The 21,493-nt window shown below is 41.3% G+C and overlaps 1 protein-coding gene across 4 annotated transcripts in view; it reads left to right on the top strand.

Moving 5' to 3' along the window:
• Positions 1-13,774: 13,774 nt before the first annotated feature.
• Positions 13,775-21,493, top strand: part of Cdk5rap2 (CDK5 regulatory subunit associated protein 2) — a 210,533-nt gene continuing 202,814 nt past the window's right edge. For all 4 annotated transcript variants that reach the window (XM_023701591.1, XM_023701590.1, XM_023701589.1 and 1 more), the window contains exon 1: positions 13,775-13,996. In XM_023701591.1, the coding sequence (XP_023557359.1) occupies positions 13,938-13,996 (59 nt within the window). In that variant the 5' untranslated portion in view covers positions 13,775-13,937. The remainder of the gene's footprint in view (positions 13,997-21,493) is intronic.

Genomic DNA, 21,493 nt, shown 5'->3' with positions numbered 1-21,493 from the left:
AAATAACACAGTATAACTTGTTAGAGCAAGGAAATGATTTCTGATCTTAGTCATGAAGAACCTTTGATCTGTTATGACCTTCTTGATACGAATTTGGGAGTTAAAACAGGCTTGGCATACATATGGGAGGGTAATGGAAGCTTAATTCATTTTTCTCTTTATCCCGAGTCAGTGATTAAGATGGGGAAAGCAGGAAGAACACACTGATTCATCTGGAGAGGTCGTATAGTATCAAATGGATTAAAGGTTACACACCATTAGAGCTTCAGTGGTTGAATGTTTTTTCCAAGGCAACTGAGAAGCTTATGACTTACACACGTGCAATAACTACATCCGCGGCTGCAGAATGGGAGCCCAGGGCTTCAGAGTTAACCTAGTCCAAAAGCTAACTGATTTGAGTGAAGTGTCAATGGTAGGCCCAAGCACTCTGTAAGAAGTTAAATTTCAGCCCAAGCAATTAGAGCATATTTCTGAAATGTTTAACTTGTATTTATGTCACTAAAATTCTAACACAAATATTAAAAACATGTCTCATACATATGCTGTACTAGGCTTCATGATACATTTCTAAATTTGTGTATGATTTGAATATATGGAAGAATTTATACAAGAGTGTTATTTAAAATTATTAATAAATGTATATAATTTGTACCTATTGTAGATTTGTTGTTTTACTTTCTTATGTGGCTAAAATTGTTAGAAATCTTTATGTCTATATAGATATATACTTATACTAAAGATCAATTATTATGAACTCATTTCATGAAGGGCTTTGAACTCTTTATGTATTAACCATGTACTTTTAATTTAAAGAATGTTTCTCACATGGGGAAAAATTTCACTTGAAGAATATTCCCTCTCTTCAAACAAACAAAATTCCCACAAGAAATCATTAACCTGGGCTGGAGAGATAGCTCAGTGATCTAAACGCCTGCCTGGCAAGCACAAGGACCCAGGTTTGATCCCCGGTACATGCCATGCGGGCCCTGGAACCCTGGGCGCACCGTGCCAGCCACCGAAATGGGGCATGGTGGTGCACGCCTGTAATCCCAGCTCTGAGGAGACTGAGACAGAAGGATCACTATGAGTCTGAGCTGCGTAGTGAAACCCTGTACCAAATAAATAAAAGATTAAAAAAGGAATTATTAACCTCTAAGCTTCTTGATGCTTTTGCCAGTCCCCTATGAAGTCCATTGGGGTTTCAATGAAAATTTTGTAGAGAAAAATTATTTTCTTTGGATTTATTTTTCACACATGTAAGTATTCCTTTCTTTAGTATAAATCTGAAAGTGAATCAAGTTCTATGTGTTTGGTAGATAAACCATTGTGAGAGTACATATTCTTTATTTTTAAAGGTGTACTTGAAGGGCTGGGGATGTAGCTCAGTGGCATAAGTGCCTGCCTGGCAAACACAAGGTCCCAAGTTCAATCCTTGGTGCTACAAACAAAACAAAACAAAAAAGGTGTGCTTGAATATCCTTTATTTTGATAAAGCCATGCAATATTTAATGGAACATCAGCTACAGGCTCGAAGAGTTTGGAAAAAAAGAAAAAAAATAAGTCAAGCATTTCTTTGTGCTGATAGTTTTATAAGCTTGAATTGATTCATTCAACTTAAGTTGATTGGTATTTAAATTTTAAAATTTGGGTTTTTTTTTCTTGTCACACAAAAAATATACTATATAACTTTATAGTGATACCTTATATGTATACACTTGCGGTTCTGTGATGTATGTGAATTGAGTATTATCCTAAGGGAACAGAATTAATTGTGATAGAAATCAAACAAATTAAAATTTCAAGAGAAAGTACATGCATACACAAAAAAATAAATGTATATGTATATATATATCGTGAAAAAATGTTGTTAAAATTATCATAAGCATTCCTTTCATACTTTTGCTGCAAGTAGAGACATTTACTACACTGTACTGTCAAAATTGGTTACATTAATTTTCTATATAAACATGTATCACATTACACATGCTCTATTATAGCTAAATCAGTGACATCAAATTAGTCAGTCAAGAGTCTGGGTGTGGTGGCGCATGCCTGTAATCCCAGTGCTTGGGAGGCTGAAAACAGGAGGATCACTATGAGTTTGAAGTGCATAGTGGGACCCTGTACCTAATGTATTTTTAAAAAATTGATCAATATATATATTGATACTGGGAATTAAACTCACAACCTTGCACTTGCCAGGCAGACCCTGTGTTGCTGAGCCATCTCCCTGCCCCATCTTAGTTATATTTTTAAAATGAGCTAAGTTAAAAACAACAAAATGTACATCCAAGGAAAATCTCTACCACTGAGCCACATCCCCAGCAGAACAAGATGTTTTCCAAGTGAGTACTGCTTACAAAATGAAACCCATGGACAAGGTGCAATCGAAAATGTGTCACTTGATTGTATAGGTTTTAAATCTTATATCCTGAATTGCACACCACATGCCAGGGAGTTGAAGAAAAAAAAAAACAGGCAAAATGGTTCTTTGTATATACTAAAAGCAGCTTTGGGTCATAAAGGAAGTTTTTGGGAGGAAATCTGAGATTTCCTTTGTGTTGTCAGACCAACTGCTAAAATTATATTTGGCAACATTGTCTTTTTAATCTCTGCTCCAAATAAGGAAGTCTCAGCTCTTCTCCACGTTCATTACCATTCTAATCTGACTATATTAAACTGTTGTATAACTTCCTGTACACACCAGGATATATCAGCCTTTTCCCCTTTGGTGCTATTATTTCCTCTACCTGTAATATTATTCGGAATGCTTATTCATCCTTTATAATCTCTTGATGAAGAGAAGTTTACTAATCTTTAATTTGTACCTCAATTTCTCCTAATGAATGCTATTTTTTTCTGCCCATGTTTTGTTGTAAATAGGTTTTTTTTTTTTTTTTTTTTTTTTTGCGGAACTGGGAATTGAATTTAGGCCCTTGCACTTGCCAGGGAAGTGCTTATTCTACTGAGCCATCTCCCCGGCCCTGTTGTAAATAGTTTTTAATTTCTGTCTTTCCCCAAGATACTGTATTCCTGCAGTCAGGGCCATTTCTTTTTCTATCTCTGGTATCTGCTATATTGCCAGTATGGGGTGGATGGTCGCTGAATAGTGGTTTAAAAGAAAAGGCACTTGATACAAGAGCTGGCGTATGAACTTGTTTGGTGAAGTGTTGTAAAAAATCTTACATGAAGTATTGTAAGAAATCATACATGCAGAGGGCCCAGCCCTAGCTCAGTTCTTTAAGTGGCTGCTTCCACAATGCTGGCAGCCTCAGTTTGCTGTAGTTCGATCCCCACAACACTCCAGCCATGCAAAAGTGCCCTGGAGGCATTCAAGGAGAAAAAAAAAAAAAAATCATATATGCAGTGGGTGGGGCTGCTGTAGTTTATTCCACTGAGATGGATGCTGTACCTGTGCGCTACTGTGGTGAGGTGGAGGTGGAGGAACCTTCAATAACTGGATTGCAGCCAGAGCTAATTAGGTCTTAAGAGAGACTGATGCTTTTCTGAAGGGAATGTATTCTGATCTCACAGGAAGTCCCCTAAACATGGCTTGTCATAAGTGAGGCTGACCCTGCCCTGAATCCCTTTTCCACCTCTGCTACTTGGCATTGTCAAACACACTCCCAACCATTGTTATACCATCCACCACAAAACCCTCACCAGCCCCCAGCAGATGTTGGCACCATGCCTTGAATCTCCTCGATCTAAATAAAAAAGCATCACTATACATCCGAGCTGTGTAGTAAGACCCTGTACCAAGTAAATAAAAGAAAGAAAGACAGTATTTTATATTCAAGAGAGGGATTAACATAGGGGGAACAGAGAGTCTGAAAAAGCCTTGAAATTGTATGTTGGGTTTTTTTGTGAATATAATTGTTTTTTGTTTGCTTATTTTATTTTTTCTGGAAAGCAGATCTTTTACTTTTAATCATGGTCTCAAAAGGATCCGTGATCCCCAAAGGATAAACAACTTCTTGGATGGGAATAACTTCATGGTTTTTCAGCAATAAAATCCATCTCATTGAATGTGGATTGGTACTTAGTAAACTGGTCTTTGTTCAAGAAAATTCACTTCTGGGAGTCTTTCATAAGAAAATGACCTAAAAAGCAAAGACATAAAAGCATTAAAAAAATGCATTTTTTAGAGTTGTGTATAGAGTTTCCAGGACTAAGCCTACATTCTAGATGTTTGACAATCAGGATATAGTTTAATGCATATGCTTTTTAAGATAACACATAGTCATTGAGTAATATTAGGAAGAATTATTAGGAGCAGGAAAATGGGATATTTGAAGATGTATATGGAATTCTATTCTTTAAGAAACCTTTTGGTATGTGCACCAGAAGCTACATTCCAGATTCTTCACTGCAGCATTATTCCTTACAGTAAAGATGTTATTATTATTCCTTATGGACAGATTTCTTGCCAGCAGAAGGATGGATAGATTGTGGTGTATTCATATACCTTGAACAACATTTTATACAGTAATGGAAAATGTATAAACCACAGTTATATTCATCAATATGGATGAATGCCAAAAGCAATGCTAAGCCAAAAAAGCAAGTCATGGAGAATATATATTGTATAATTTACATGACAGCAAAAAAGAGAAATAGAATACATTGTTTAGAAAAACATGTGAGAGCCCTATAAATAAAAGCAGAGGGATGATGAATACAAAAATAAATATAAATCAGGTACCATGGCACGCATTTGTAATCTCAGCTAATAAGGCCCAAAGCAGAGAATCACAAATGTAAGACCAGTCGGGGTGAACTAGTAAGATCTTCTCTCATAATAAAAATGAGCAGGGGGTGTAGCTTAGTGGTAGAGTGGTTGCCTAGCATGTGTGTCAAGAGCCGGAGTTCAGCTCTCAAAACCCTGCACAACTTTGTGAGGGGCAGAGCACTCTGATGACTTCAAATGCCTTGGTAACATTCATTGCCGGTGCATTATGTATTCATATCTTGATATCCACGAGGGATTGGTTCCAAGGCTCCCTGCGGATACCAAAATCTGCAGACTATAAACTGGTAGAGTATTTGTATATAACCTCATGCATACCTTCCTGTATACTTTGAATCATCTGTAGATTACTCATAATTTCTAATATAGGAAAGGTAAATAGTCGTTACTGCATATTTGGAGAATGACAAAAAGTTGTTACATATTCAATACAGACAATATTTTTAAAACATTTTTGATCTATGGTTGGTTGAATCTGTGGATATGAAAACTGTGGACACAGGACTTACTGTATTCTTTTTAAAACAGTAGGTGAACACACATGAGGATATGTGTAACATTTCATGCAATGTGTCATGAATAGCATATGAACTGGAACTGATGGATATGATGGATAATTTCAGCTAGGTTGAAAAATACATATGAAGAAAATGTTCAGAAGGAAGCGCCATAGCTTGGTGATGTTTATGCTAAAGAACAAACAAACAATCTACTACATTTTATTTCATAATGATGAAATTATAAATTCATCAAAGGTATATACAATTTTAAATGTATATGCATCTAACAATAGAGCTTCAGAATACATGCATCCAAAACTGATAATGAAAATTAAAAAATAGGCCAAAAACAATTATAGTTGCAGAGTACAACACCTCACAATGTACAGAATAAGAAGACTGAAACCCAGCAAGGATATAGACAATTTGAACAGCACTATCTCCAACTTGACCTCATTGACATAGAACACCCCACTCGACACTAGCACGCCATATATGGGATGTGATCACAAAGTACAGAGGAGAATGCTTACATCTTTAAAGTATTCATGACAGTGAAAGAAATATTACCATTAACACCATCATTCTTGCTGCTTTGTGAAGTCTTCTGGAAGTCTGCTGAGCTATCTCATTGGCCCTTTTAAAATTTTTTTGGGGGGAGTGGCTGGCTCAGCCCACCCTGAGGTTGAGGCTAGCATGTCATGTGGTGCTGGGGATCAAACCTCAGTCCCTGAACTTGCCTAAGCTTGCCTAAGTAGGTGCTGAGCTATCTGGCCAACTCAGTCAGCAATAGGAAAAACAGAGATTGCTCTAACCAATATCTCTCATGAAGATAACATAAATATTTCTAAGAAAATATAAACAAATTAAAGATGTCTCTTTTTAAAGAAATTTTTGCGAGTGTCTTTTGCTGCGCTGCGAACTTCCTTGATGCCCTGAATCCATTCAAAGAGTTTATCGTTCATAGTTATTTTTGCTTTGAGGAAGAGCCAGAAGTTCCCACATGCTAGATCTGGTAGATAATGTGTATGAAGGTGCACAGCAATGTACAAGCCCACCTCTCTGCTGGATGGCAGTGAGCAGCAGCAGCGTTTGCTATATTTTTATCACACTTTGTAAAAATCACCTTTTTGATCAGCCCACCTTGTACATTCTCTTCAATACACACAGAACATTTACCGTGATAGGCCATCCTCTGGGTCACAAGATAAGATATAATAAACTCAAAAGCAAATGACACATTTGACTATAGCCAATGAAATGAAATGAAATTAGAAATTAAGTTAAAAGTAATGTATCAGGGGAAATTGCAGAGTACTTGAAAACTAACACATATCTAAGTAACACACAGACCGAAGAAAAGATGAAAAATGACTCTGAAGTAGTGTGAACTGATTAAAATAATAAAATGACATTTCCTATTTGGATGATGTAACTAAATCAGTACTTAGAGGAAAGCTCAGAGCACTAAAGTTTTACATTAGAGGAGAGATCCCAAATCAATAACCCAAGTGTCTATCTTAAAGTAGAAAAGCAAAGTAATCTGAAGCAATCAGAAAATGAGAGCTAAAGGGCAAAAATAATTAAAATAGAAAACAATAGAGAAGACAGAAGAAAAAAATAACAAGTAGAACTGAGAGCGAATACTTCTGTGTGTCTTTTTAAAAAAATACAAACTAGTAATAAAAAATAGAAATAATACAGAATTTCAATAAAATAATATGAATTCAACAGTATTTGATGTATTGCATAGTATTGTGGATTTTTTTTTAAATTCAATAATCTTCTAGTCAAATGATCAGGAACATTAGACAATACGGGGAAGATACACAAAAATCCCAATATCAGAAATGAAAAAAAGAAAGAAATGAAAGAGGAACTCACTGTGGCTCTTACAGACATTAAAGGGAATAATACGGGAAATTTATACCAATAAATTTGATGACTTAGTTGAAAGACACAGACTCCTGTGCTCCCTCAAAAAGAAATAATCTGGCCAACTCAGTCAGCAATAGGAAAAACAGAGATTGCTCTAACCAATATCTCTCATGAAGATAACATAAATATTTCTAAGAAAATATAAACAAATTAAATATGTCTCTTTTTAAAGAAATCCTTTATGACCAGATGGGTTTTATCCCATGAATGCAAAGTTGGCAAAACATCTGAACTTAAATCATGGGATGATCCGCTCCATAGATGCAGAAAAAGCATTCAACAGAACCCAGTTTTCATTAATAATAAAAGTTACAGTGATGAAAACAAGATGATGGTGCATTAAGAAATATACACTTTTGTCTTTATCTGCCTCCTGGCCAGAAATCTGAAAAGCTTGAACCTTCTTAAATGGTAAGAGCTACAGGAGCAAAGGAACCAAACGCACAAATGGAAGGGTGGAACTTTCAACCTCATCTTTTAACTCTCAACCTCTGGGAGGGATAAAGGGTGCAGTTTGAGTTTAACTGCTAGTGGCCAGTGACTTAATCATGTCTACATGATGGGTGTAGCCTCCACGAAACCCTGACTGAAGGTGTCTGGAGAGCTTCCAGGCTGGTGAATCTATGGAAGCACTGGGAAGGTTCCACATCAGCTCTGCTGCACCCTAACCCATCTACCTAACCCCGAGTATCTCTTCCACTTGGCTGCTTCTGAACTTTAACCTTTCTAATAATAAACACATAGCCTAAGTAAGGTATTTTCTTGACTTCTGCAATCTAGTCTAGCAAATTATCAAACTGGGAGGAATGAAGAGATCCCTCTGTTTAAAGCCAGTTATCAGACTCATGGAAGGCCTGTTCTCATGCCTGGCATCTGAAGTGGGATCATCTTGTGTGAGCTGATGGACAACACAGGTTCTGAGTTTAACACTACATAAGCGGTGTCATTCCGAACTGAACTGCCCAACTGGACCAGGTGGTGTCCACAGAGAAATGGAAACTTGCTTGGTATGAAAAACCCACACTTCTGTATCATAAGCAAAGTGTGTGAAAACTGACAGAAATGGTTTTTCTTTCTCTTTTATGTCTGTCAGATTATCTGTTCAACTTTGGGGTCAGGACTGTCTTTATTTTTGTAGTCCCACTGCTATGCACAGATCCTGGTACCCCACAAAACTCAGTAAGTGTCAGTAGATGAATCAGTGGGTTGTGAGTAAAGAGGGTAAAGATGTACAAATGTACCGCTATCTGTAGGCTTTGGACGAGTGCAAGCTTAAACCGCAAAAACCAACTTGACTGCTGTTGGGGGAAGCACCCAGTCATTTGTAAGTGAAGCCATTTCTGAGTGACTCCTGAAACATACTGTGCAAAATGCTGTTTGGTGAAACATGCGAACGAAGCTCTTTGCATTGATGCAGAGGCCTCAGCCGCGGGCGGGACTGCATGTCCTTGTACAGTATGGCACATGCTGACTGGACAGGAAAAAGTCCTAGTCCCATATATGTGCTGTGGGTGCTCTCCGCTTCTTGTCTTTGTTTCTAGTAGATTGCAGAACCAACAGGCTCTGTCTTAGCTTTTTAATTACCCCCCCAAACATTTTCCAAATGGACCGTTGTTATCTGTAATCACTATGGCTGGGGGTTACCCAGCCTCATGTATAGAAGCTATTTTTGCCAATGCATGAGGTCCTTCCAGACAAGGATAAAGACATTAAGGATTGGCTATTAAGCTTCTGCTTTGGTTGAGATAATAATTTGAGGGCAATTAGGCAAATTGCGTAGACTCCAATGGGTCATTAATCCCCAAAGGAATTGTCTGAGATAGAGAGAGGCCTTTAAGTTTTGAAAAAAAAGGATTGGAGTATGGTAGAAGTTACATTTTGAATTTCTTTCCATTAAGATGAAAGGTAACAATGTCAACAGGTACTGTTTTTGTTAAAAAAATAATTCATTTACTTATAGCCTTTACATTACTTTTTTGTGTGAAAAGATAAACATCACTAACCCTTTAGATTAAGGATAAAGTATCAGTTAAGAATAACAACAACAAAAAAAAAGGGCCTGCAGTATAGCTCCGCAGACTAAGTGCTTGCTTGGGTAAGCACAGGGTGGTCCTGGGCACTGCATGCCACACCAGGCATGCTGAACCAGTGATGGAGTCCAAAACAAACAAACAAACAAACAAACTTTAAAAAATAAAATTAAAAGTAAAAAAAGAATAACAAAGAGAAAGTAGAAATATACCAGAAAATCGGAGCTAAAAAGGCTACATCAGCCACTGACACCCAATTTAATCATGAGCTTCCCAACAACTAAGAAAGCATTTAAATATGCATGCTGAAACATCAGGAGAAAATATCTTTGTCTGGGTTCTAAAAGATCATAGGTTTCAGTCTAAAACCTATGATCTTTTATATGCAGTCTATACCTGCTTTTCAGATATAGAGATATGGCTTCCTGTTTCAGCTTGGAGTTACAGAACTTTGGGCAAATCAACAGACAACTCATAGTCCAGACTGTTGTCATCTCTTTTAAGAGGAATAAAAATGGTGATGTCACAGGACTGCAGTGAGGTAAGGTGACGTCCTACCTGGGAAGCAGCAGGCACATACAAAGTCTACACTGAGTCACAGTTCCTTTTTCTCTTCTATATAAGAGATCTTTAGTAAGAACTGCACAAAGCACACAGTACCATTTTGCCCTAGTAAGTGGGGGATAGGATTAGGAACCATGAGGCTTGTTTTCTAACTAAAAAACCAATCTCCGGTTTAGGATTGGAGTAAGGCCACTCCTAGGTTTTGGGTACATTTGGAATGAGATGAAGAATTTTCTAGATTGAAATGCTGCTGTTTCTGTAAGTTTCAGTGGGTGGTAGGGTGCCAGGAGGCTAAGATAGACAGCGTGACACCCTGTAGGCATTCTGAGGTCCCACTGAGACACTCTTGAATGTGGAAAGTGGCTGTTGTCAAGGAAGGGAATTGCAGGCCTGGGAGTCTGCACACTGGGGTCTAATCTATGTTCTCCTGTAAGTTTACAGTGAGCATGGGCAGACCGTTAATGTCATTTGGAGCACAGTTTTTCCACTGGTATATCCAAGAGGTTTAGTTACATGTCCTCTCTCAGGGCCTTTTTAAATCTTGTATTTTATTAGCCAGGAAAAAAAAGGGTGTTTGAGAATAAGCTCATGAATTTACTCTTTCACCAACATTTATTGAACATCTACTATCTGCCAGACACTATGACAGACCCTAGGATAAGGCATTCAATGCCCCTGCTATTCTGAGAAGACAGACACAAAGAAGTACATATTATCCAATTCCAATTATATATAAAACTACTATAAGAAACATAAATCTGAGCTAGGTGTGGTGGTTCAAGCCTGTATTACCAACACTTGGAAGACTGAGGCAGGAGGATCATTTCGAGATCAGGCCAGACTGGACTACAAAGAGAGTTCAAGGCCAGCCTAAACTGCATAGTGAGACCTTGTCTCTGGAAGACAAAAGACAAGCAAACAAAAAAAAACATAAATCTTTAGCAACATAATGTAGTAGGTCAGTGGTTCGCTAAAGTAGAAAGGAGATATAATAACTAAATACAATGTGGAATCCTGGATTGGATTCTGGACCGGCAAAAGGAAATTAATAATAAAACTGATTAATTTCAAATAAAGTCTGTAGTCAGTGATAAAGTTTCAATGTAAGTTGTAACAACTATGCTATGTTCATGTAAGTTGCTCCTATTTTATTTTAGGAAGCTGTTTGAAAGTTTATTGTATGTTGGAAATTTTCTTCTAAGTCTGAAGTGATTTCTAAATGAAAAGCTAAGAAAGAATAAACAAGGAAATGTGACCTTTGGCAAATTTCTTTCCCTCCCTAAATCTTAATTTCTTTGTTTAGTTTTCTATTACTGTGACAAAAATGTGTCATCTGCATCATGGTGGTTGCTCATAGTAAAGGAGTTGTGCATTTTATGGTGAGTAGGAAGCAAAGAAAAAGAGCAGTAGCCAGGGTTCTACAAGCCTCCTTAAGAGGATCTTCAGTGACCTAAATTCCTCCAAGTGGGCTCCGTCTCTTAAAGGTTCCACCATCTCCTGGTAGTGCCAGGGGCTGGGGACCAAATTTTTGACATAAGGCTCTTTGGGGAAATGTAAGATCCGAACCATAGCATTCCTCCTCTGTGGAGCAGCGCGATCATCCCGCCCACTTCATAGAATCATATAGAGGAGAAAACAGAACAGTGCAAAGTAGCAACATGAATGTGTTGATATGTAAAAAGCTATTCTGGCTGTTCATAATGGCAACACAACTGTCTTCAGCTGCTCAGACCAGAAACATTCCACCCAAATGAAAAACATCTGTGTACAAACTACTTTCAGTCATTTGATACGACTTTGGCCAAGGAAATAATAATGCCAGCTTTGTGGCAGAAGGGCTGTTGTCAAGGAGATGGCTCCAGATAGCCCAAACAGCTGGTAGCAGTGACATCACCTCTAGGCTTTGTAGAAAGAAAAGCCAGTGGTATACACAGAGCAATGGCCTCCATCTCTGGCCATGAAATCACTACTGTAGCACAGAAAGCAACTTCTCTTGTAGCCTTTCCTTTGAATTACATCTATTTTCAGGTTCCAGGTTCATTAAAGGGATTTGCACTAAATCAAGGAATATGGTCTTGCTGAATAGGGCAGTGGATTAATCTTAACAGGGACTTCTTTTAGATTCTTTTAAAAATATAATTTCCAAAGTGTCTAATGAGATAATGCACCATATGAGCCTGACAATGTCTGCCCCATTTCATACACAGGAAAAGCAAGGCAAATCAAGGAGGAAGGGATCCCAAGTCACAGGAAAAGGTCGAGTCGGAACCCAGATATCCAGATTTCTGGGCCTGAAATCATCACCTGCACTAAGTTTTACCTCCTAGCCACCTTGGAGCAGTTATCCAAAGCACAGAGCCTGATGAACACCTCTCTAAATGCTGTCTTATCTAGATGTGGACCTCACCTCATTCTCTTAAGGTCTAAGGTAGAGAAAAACAAGCAAATGTGGAAGACAAATTGCCTTAAACAGTAGGGTTATGAGATTTCAGAGAGACCTGGGCTCAAATTTTTGATTTGGCATGTTGCACTGTGGGGCTTCAGGTAAGTTGTCCCAGCCTCAGTCTTGCCAAGGATCAGTAAAAGAGTACAACAACAACATTCTTGAAGGTTGGCAAAGATTAAATGAGGTGGCACATGTGGTAAGCCTGGCTTGAGTGACACATGAGATGTCCTCAAAAAAAAAAAAAAAGAGATCTTTGTTTTCTCAAGTGATTGCATTTGCTGAATGGAAAGTTATTTCCTTCCATTGGAAAGTGATGATTTATAACCCTGACTCCCTCACCAGAATAGAGCTGATGCAAATAGTAGCTTTGAGGACTGTTTTAGCAGCTCAGACCGTAGTGATCCTCCTGTTTTTAGCCTCCCCGGTGCTGGGATCACAGGCGTGTGCCACCATGCCAGGTCTCGGTAGCCAGCTCAGTGTGCCTGAGGATCAAACCCCAGCCCCTGCGCTTGCCTAAGTAGGCACTTAGTCCGCTGAGGTATCTCGTTGGCCCTGTAATAGTAGCTTTCAAACGAGCACAAAGAAATCACTTGAGGTCCCTAGAGCACCATCCATCTTTCATTTAACTGATTTAGAAACACTGTAGAAGTGGTCTGTCCAGGATCACAGAGGGACTGGCACTGCCAGTTTCTCTGTTATTAATCAATTATTTAGTTGAAGGATGAGGAAACTGGGGTGGGGGTTGTTTATGACTACAAGGATGTCACCATTTCCTGCTCAATCATATTTCCAAGTTATTTTCACCCAGGACTCTTCCAACAGCCTGCAGAGAAAGAAGTAACACTGAGAGGGAAGGGAAGGTTAATTACAAAAGGAAGCTGTGCCCAGGTTTTCTAGGTCTTTTATGATTGCTGTTTGCTTTAAGACAAGCAGGTTATACAGAGCTTTGATGTAACTGTCTGGAGCCCATATCCAGGTCCAGTTGTCAGTCTTACTTTGGGCCTCAGTTTACTGATTACAAGTAAGTTTGGGTCCTAAGGGCAATAAAGGGCCACTAAGTAAGAGCCAGCAAGTGGAGTGTGGTCCACTTCTCTCATGGATGAGTTGCGCCAAATGAAATATGTAAATTATTGCTTTTGTTAGGATCCCGCAGGTCGGATTCTTCTAAAAGGAAGCCGCACCTGACTACCTTTCAAGGCCAGGCTGAAGCCATTTGGGTATACAGATCCTAAAATTTGAAAGGTCATTATTCTAGAAAAGCAAACAAACAGTATTTCCATCTCCCGCTCAAATTAACGGACCAAGGCCGGGATTTTACCCTTAACAAAGATGGCGGCTTCCCTAGTCCCCGCCTTAGTGCCCTTATGAAAAATGGCAGCCAATGTCTTTTTCCTTAATTTGGCTGAGCCAAACACTAGCGCTTTGCCCTTAGTTAAGATGGCGCCCACCAAAGGTTCGCTGCCCGGCCTCTGGCCCGGGCAGGTTGGCTTCACCGCACAAACCTTCATGACCCCGCCTCGTTTCCGTAGGAAGAAGCGCCGGGAAAGATGGCGGCAGCTGCGGTTTGAATTCCAGCGGCGCCGCTAGTCTGCACACGGGCTGTGTTGGAGGGGGCGGGGACCTGGAAAGCCGGGCGGGTCTCAACAGCCGGGGGGCGAAGCAGTGGCGCGGCTGCCACAGACACTAATGCCATCATTGTCTTTGTGTCCATGATGGACTCCGTGTTGGAAGAAGACGTCACTCTCCCCGGGACGTTCAGTGGCTGCAGGTGCGGCCCGCGAATATTGGGGACTCGCGGTAACTGGGTCGGAGTTCCCATTGATGGGGCTAGGCTCTAACCCCGCTGTGGGGTTTGCTCTTGAGAGTGTGTGACCAGGGGCAGCGCGCGGGGTTGGGTTCCTTCGGGCAGGATCCCTCGGGTCCCACCTGCTCAGAGTGTGGGTGCTGGGGCTCTCTTTCGGGTCCTGCCTGCTGATGCTGAGTTTGGGGCCTAGGAGTCTGTGATCTGCAATACCCACGACCCTTTTGGGAACATAGTTTGAAAGGGTATGAAGGACAGCGTGACAGGGTGGGGGAGATCTGTTCGGGCCCGGAGTATGGCATTAGTGGGGGCTGTTTGGGGGACTGGACTTGCAACACTTTGTTTTATTTATTTTTGCAACACTTGATAGTTAATTCTGGTTTGGGGGTTTGCATTCATTATGGGGATGTACTCTTTATGTTTAGACTTCGATTATGGCTTCACACAGTGGCCACCTAGGACAGAGGCAGTGGAGTGCAGTGGTCAGAGCTGTGCCTGGAGGTAGAATAGCAGTCAAATCCAGCCCTGCTAGCTGTGTGACCTGGGCAAAAGGGAACTGACCAGCTTTTTCACTGTAAACTGGGTTAAGGTAATATCAACTTAGAATGAGAGTGAAGATCAAAAGAAACAACGCCTGCATCAGTGCTGAAGTGAACTTGGATTGTTATTACTGTTACTATTACTAATTTAGGTTGAGTAACATTTATCTGAAATGGTTAGGACCAGAAATGTTTCAGATTTGGAATTTCTTTTGAATATTTTCATATACATAAGGTATACTGGAAATGGGACCCAAGTCTGAACATGAAGTTTATTTGTTTCGTGTATACCTTATGTACTACTTCATATACACCTTATAATATTTTATACTTTATTTTTAATTTGCCTGTACTTTGTGACTTGTCACATGAGATTAGCTGTAGCTGTCATGGTGGCACTCAAGAAGTTTAGGATTTTAGAGCATTTGTTTGGATTTTTAAATTTAGAGATGGTCAGATGGCATTATCAGTAGTGGTAGCAATCAGGGAACGATGCCTGAGGAAGCATTCCAACCCTTATGAGCCTGGCATAGGGGTTGCAATATTTTTTTTGCTGGTGGGGCTAAGACCGTTTTGGAGGCCTGATGGGGTGCTATATGCCCCAGGTTCCTTTGATGGCCCTGGGCTTCTCTTTGGAGAGTAGGTAGAAGGAAGAGGAAGAGAAGGCCTGAGAGCCCGCAGTATCTAGTCATTTCTCTAGGGAAGGACAGCTACTTTCTTCAGATCCTACTTGAGAGCGGTTTTGTTATTTGTTGTGTACACCCATGCTGTTAAGAGTCAGGTGGGCACAGTAAGCTTTTATGCCTCTTGTCTTGGCTACTTTCTCATCTCTGAGACACAATTTCTGACACCCAGAGCTTTAAGGAATGAAGGTTTATTTTGGCTCACAGTTTGCAGAGGCTTCAGGCCAGAGTCTTGGCTGACCTCAGGTAGAGGAGTATGGGAGAGGTGAAAAACACATGGCAGGGCTGTGTGAATCAAGAGAGCAAGGGAGGAGGCTAGACTCCTCTGGACCACCCCCCTCCCCAGCTCTTTTCTGACCAGGCTTCATCTCCTAATGTCACCTTTAGCTATAAACTCACCAGTGGACTAATCTGTTGATGAGTGTCACAACCCCATAATCCAGTCACCTCCACAAAACCCACCTATGAGCAACTGAGGCTTTAGGGGAACATTTTATATAAACCATAACACCCAGACAGCATGATAGGCATAAAAAGGGCCTATGTTAGGCAAATCTGGGAAAAGTTTACTCTGTTTATTGAGATCTTCCTATTAGGTATAAGACAAAGAGCATGGCCCTTTGTATTTAGCTCTGGCTACTGCAAATGTTCATCTTGTCCCTTTCTCTGCATGTGACCACTGCTGTTGCTGTCGCTCACCTGGATTGCCCTATCTTCTTTCACATGTCTAATAGCCCGTACTACTACAGCTTGAAAGCTTTGAATTTGTACATCTTAGCTTCATAGGGTGCTGCTGTTGACCTGGGATCTTTGCAATGAGCTACATCTCGGGCTTCCTTTTGTTTTTTGAGACAGGGTCTCAAAGTTGCTGCACCACCCACGCTGGAGTCAGATCTGTGTGTCTTGCCACAGCCTCTCAGAGTGCTGCGATTATAGGCATGTACACCACACCTGGCTGAGCCTCAGCCTTTATTATCTATAAAGTGGGCCAAAGCCTTGGGTTGGTGTAAGGATTAAAATGATGCTCCAAGGGTTTAGCCTAATAGTACCCAGAGTAGCTCCTCAGCATATCTGCAAACATTCTCCACTCCTTCTTCTGCCTGCCTTTACAGAACCCAAGTGCTGGATACCTTCCTTGATGTTTTACCTACTCTTGAGTCTGGGAGGCTCCTTGCTACCCTCCGAGTTGGAAATCTTTCCAGGGTCCATCATAATCTGGACCCATCCACTTCTGGAGCCTCCCCTCTTTAATTTCCCATCCCTGTCCTTCTCCAAGCTCTTCCCCCTATGCCTGGCTGCCAAATTGTGTCACGAATAGTCTCACTGTGTTTCTTACCAACAGGCCTGTGGACTTGCTGTTTTGCTGCCTGAGCTGCCCCCCAACTGCCCTCTCTTTGCCTTATCAAGGCCTATTATTTTTCAGAGCTCAGTATAAAGTGTCACTGCTGGGAAATCTTCACTGCCATTCCCAAGCCTCAGCTAGGCCCTCTGTACCCTTCCTGATCACTTTATCTGTCCCTGATCCTAGCTGACCTCACAAAATTTTATTAACTAGCACTGTTCAGTGGACATCATTTGAAATTTTCTAGCAGCCACCTTTAGAAGAGTAAAAGAGAAAAATGATTTCTTTCTTTTTTGTGGTGCTAGGGAGTCAAACCCAGGGCAGTGATGTGCTTGCCCAGTGCTTCCCACTGTTACCCTGCCAAGCAGTGAGTTCCGTAATACTTCACATTTTATTTTGCCTAATATTTCCATATATTATTTTAATTTGTAATGAGAAAAAAATGACAGATGAGGCAGTTTGCATCTTTTCATCTTACTAAATCTTTGAACTTTGGCACAAATTTTATACTTATAGCAAGTGCTTTGTGGGTTCCTATGGCTAGTGGTCTCAGTATTGGACACTGAAGGTGTTGGTCGTTAACGAACATGTCACCCAGGTTTGAGATCAGGAACTACATTTCTTCTGTCTTTGTAAGTACAGCTCTTAACCAATATCTGGGTCTCAGTCACTGCTGATTGCTGAATAAGCAGGGACCTTTGAGGTGGCCGTATTGTCCCTTTGAAGTGAGGCCACTGAGACTCTGAGGCTGAAATCCATGGTCTGGGGTCGCCCAAAGAGTGCATGGAGTTGAGATGTAAGGTCTGTGCTTCCTGGCTTCAAAGCCTTCTGGCCAGTTCTCTGAACCAATTTGGATTGAGGGGGTCTGGAATGATCTTGCAGAGCTCTTGGGCTGGAGTGGTTCTTAGAAGAGTGTCCAATAGCCTGAGAGGCAGGGTTTCTGCTAGGTGTTAATAGTGAAGAGAGGAATCCCTTGCCAAATCTCACTTTTTTAGTGTACTACTGTGTACTACTTTCAGAGTCCTCTTCTGCTTGGTAGTTTCAAAGCCCTGGTCTTCAAGACTCAGCCACCTGTAATCCAGTGTGTTCTTGAACTTCTGTTGAATTAGGTTTGTCTGTGTTGGTCCCTCCCAACCTTATTGCCTGTGAGTGCTGAGGACAGCTGTGGCTCTGGACATGTAGGTCCAGATTCTGGCCCTAGGAACCTCGCCCAAGCAAAGGCCTTTTGTTAAGTTCTGCCTGGTGGTACGGAAAGAACCTGGGCTTGGTGGTCTAGGTCACTGGGTATAAATCCTGGTCCAGCTGGCTCCTGGGTTTGTTGCTTTGAGGGAGTCACTTAGCCCTTTTTAGTTTCTTTTTAATGGTAACATGCATTGCATTGAGTGTGCAGATGGAGTGAGACTATGTGAAGTGCCTGGTGCTGCTGGAGGAGTGGGCAATGTTGGCCAGTTTTATTATATTGATGCCCAGTGCACTGTTCCTACACAGGATCCTCTGTACCACAGCACCGGGCACTTCCCTCAGTGGGTGCCAGGAGTCTGCTTTGCCCTCTGTGGGTATCCTAAGGCCTGAGCCCAGGCCTATTTACCCATGAGCTCCTCCAGCATGTGGCCATGAAGCACTTGTTTTCTGCTCTGGCACAGCTCGTACTTTTGTGGGCAAGGTGCCTTCCTGGGCTCGCAGGTCAGGAAATAGGACAGTAGACTGGAATTTCTGGGGAAGGCTTGATGGTAGTAGGATTGCTCCGTGGGATTGAGGGTGCCCCCCCAGACATGAGGTCTGAACGGAGCACTGGTTTGTTCCCCACTGTGTTGCAGCACCTAGAATTGTATCTGACACAGAATAGAGCCTCAACATGTATTTGTTGAATCAATTCGTTTTGTTTGGTGACTTTAAAAAAAAAAAGAAAAGCGTGTATCATAGGCCCCATTTAGTAGTAAAATCCTGCTTTGTTATCAGTAAAAGTTGTCCTCACGGACTATCCACTGGCATAGTCTTTCTGGAGCACAATTTGGCATTATTATTAACATTACAGATTATGCCTATGTGTGTTTCTAAAATAGTTTTAGGGCCAGGAGTGGTAGTGCATACCTGTAATCCCAGTGCTCTGTGAGACTGAGGCAGGAAGATCAAGGCCAGCCTGGATAATTTAGCAAGACCCTGACTCAAAACATAAAAAGGCGCTGTGGATATAGACAAACAAGGCCCTGGGCTCTAGTAATTGGGAAAGAAAAGAAGATATTTATATACTGTAAAGTTTACCCTTTTAAAATATATCATTTAGTGCTTTTTTTTTTTTTTCCTTTTGGAACTAAGGATTGAAACATGTTAGCCCTGTGCTTGACCACTGAGCTATATCCCAGTCCTTTTAATTTTATTTTTAATTTGTTAATTAACTGGTTAAGTGGTACTAGGGGTTGAATCCAGGGCTTCATACTGCTCTGTACCCCAGCTCTTCTTATTCTTTATTTTGAGACAGAGGCTTCCCAGGTGCTCCGGCTGGCTTCAGGCTTGTGATTCTCCTGCCTCAGCCTCCTGAGTAGCCAGGCTTCCCGTGATGTGCAACCACGCCCAGATCAGTGTTCACAGAATTGTGCAGCCATCAGCAGAGTGCACTCCTAGAACATTTTCGTGCTTTTGAAAGCAGCTCTGTGTCATCAGCTTTCCTCCCCGCTGTTGTGCGCCTCCTGTCGCCCCTCAGCCCTGCAGATCCTTGGTCAGCCTTTTACCTCTGAGCGTCCCTAGAGATGGCGTCTCACAGCATGTGACCTTTAGTGAGGCTCGTCCATGTGGTAGCATGTAACCTTGGCCAAAAGCTAGTCTTGGTGCTCATTGTCTTAGTAACTTTTCTCTTGTTGCTTAGTCAAAGTACCCAACACCCAGGTTAAAGGAGGAAAGTGTTATTTAGCTCACTGTTTGTTGAGGTTTCAGTGCATAGTTGGCTGGCTCCAAGGCAGGGTGCGATGGTGGAGGGCAGCAGAGCATCGAAGCAGCAAAGCAGCAGCAAGCGGTAAGCATGGAGCAATGACCTTCTTTCTGTCCCTTACCTTGTTCCAGGCTCTCTAGCTTTAGGGTGGGTAGCACTCACACCCAGGGTGGGACAGCTCTAATCCTAGCATTGCACACGTGTCAGTCCCAGCATCACATCGTTGGTGCCAGCGTCACACATGCTAGATCCAGGCACCTCTGAAAAGCCCTCTCCCATGATTGCATGAGGCTTTGGGGGGACATCGAGGTAGAAGCCATAACATCACCTACCTAATGTTGTGTATTTATTCATATGGATGGGAACTTGGATGTTGCTGTTTTTATCTATTATGCGTAATGTTGCTATGAACATTTACTTCTATATAAATTTTCATTTAGATATATGTTTTCACTTGTCTTGGGCATATAACTAGGCATGGAATTGTTGGGTCATATGGTTGGCTCTTTAATATTTTAAGGAACTTCCACAGTCTATTCCAAAGTGGCTGTACCATTTGTTTCTCTTACCAGCAGTGTTTGAAGCTTCTAGTTTTCTTCACTTTCATACCAACACTTGTAATAACTGTCTTTTTGACTATAGCTGTCTGTGTAGGTGTCACGTGGTATCTCACTGTGGAATTGACTTACTTTTCTGTGATGACTAATGATGTTAAATATCGTTTCACATGCTTATTAGCCACTTTCTTTGGTAAAATGTTTATTCAAACCTTTGCCTGGTTTAAAAAAAAAATGTGTGTTTTGACCCAGCAATTGCACTTTGTGTTATCTATCCTCAAATCTATCCTAGAGAACCCTCATACATGTGCACAGCGGGGCCTGTATGAAGCTATTCATATAGCATTGTTTGTAAAAGAAAAACTTGGAGACAAACAATACTGTCAGTAGAGGGCTGGGTAAATGTACATCCTTTCATGCCTTCAGACTGTCTCCTACAGGTAGCTCGTGACATTCAACTTCGTAGGTTGCAACTAATTTTTAAGAAGTGGAACAGAATATAAAATATTTCAGGAATTAAGTAATTCTTTTGTGTATCATTGTCAATAAGATTTGAAAAAAATCACTGCTAGGACATACTTGGTAGGAGTTAAAAACATTGAAGCAGATGGATTTGTACTGTCATCACAATTGTAGGATACGTCTGCCTGGAAGGGGGCATCTTTGTCACGTTCATTGTTTCAGAGCTTTAGATTCAGCTGTATTTTTTGTATTTATGTTTTTTCTAATTAAAAGTGAATATTGAAGCTAGGAATTAACAATAACGAAATGAATTATGTCGAATGAAAGAGGGCTTGTTAAAAGACAAACAAAGTGCGCTTGTTGTTGTTGTTTACTGCACGTGATGTCCAGTTCCATCCGCAGCTCTCGTGACATGCTCAGTGAAACGTGGGGCCCTTGTTGGTTTTGTGGTGTGAAGGGACAGTTGTGGCTGGCAGATGCAAGTGTGGAAGCAGAGTGCTTCTTCAGGGCAGCATAGTCCACCCAGGAGCCCTGTGGTGGTGCCCCGCTGTGACCATTCCCTCGGCAAGTAGTTGGCGCCCAGCAGTGGCCATGGAAGTGCTCTGCCTGAGTCTGTTCAGTCCCCACCGCCGCTCCCACCCGCTGCGGCAAAGTTAGGGGCTCTGTCTGCTGTCCAGAGTGAGTGATCAGAATGGGAAGAGAACTAAAGCCGTCAGTGTGGGTTCGAGGTGTGCGCAGAACTGACGGAAGTATGCACATGACAAGATACAGTGGGTCAGTAAAGCCCAAGGGGGAGTTCGGTGACTTTCAGCTATTTTCTATTTCCAGCTAAGATCCAAATCTTTGGCTTTGGGGCTGGAGAGATGGCTCAGTGGTCTAAAGCACCTACTTGAAACAAGTTTGGCAAAGCACAGGGACCGCGGTTCAATCCTCCAGCACCACATGCCAGCCAGCC

Source organism: Octodon degus, unplaced genomic scaffold (genome assembly GCF_000260255.1).
Source record: "Octodon degus isolate 3935 unplaced genomic scaffold, OctDeg1.0 scaffold00137, whole genome shotgun sequence".
Lineage (NCBI taxonomy): Eukaryota > Metazoa > Chordata > Mammalia > Rodentia > Octodontidae > Octodon > Octodon degus.
This window is presented reverse-complemented; position numbering and strand designations above follow the sequence as displayed.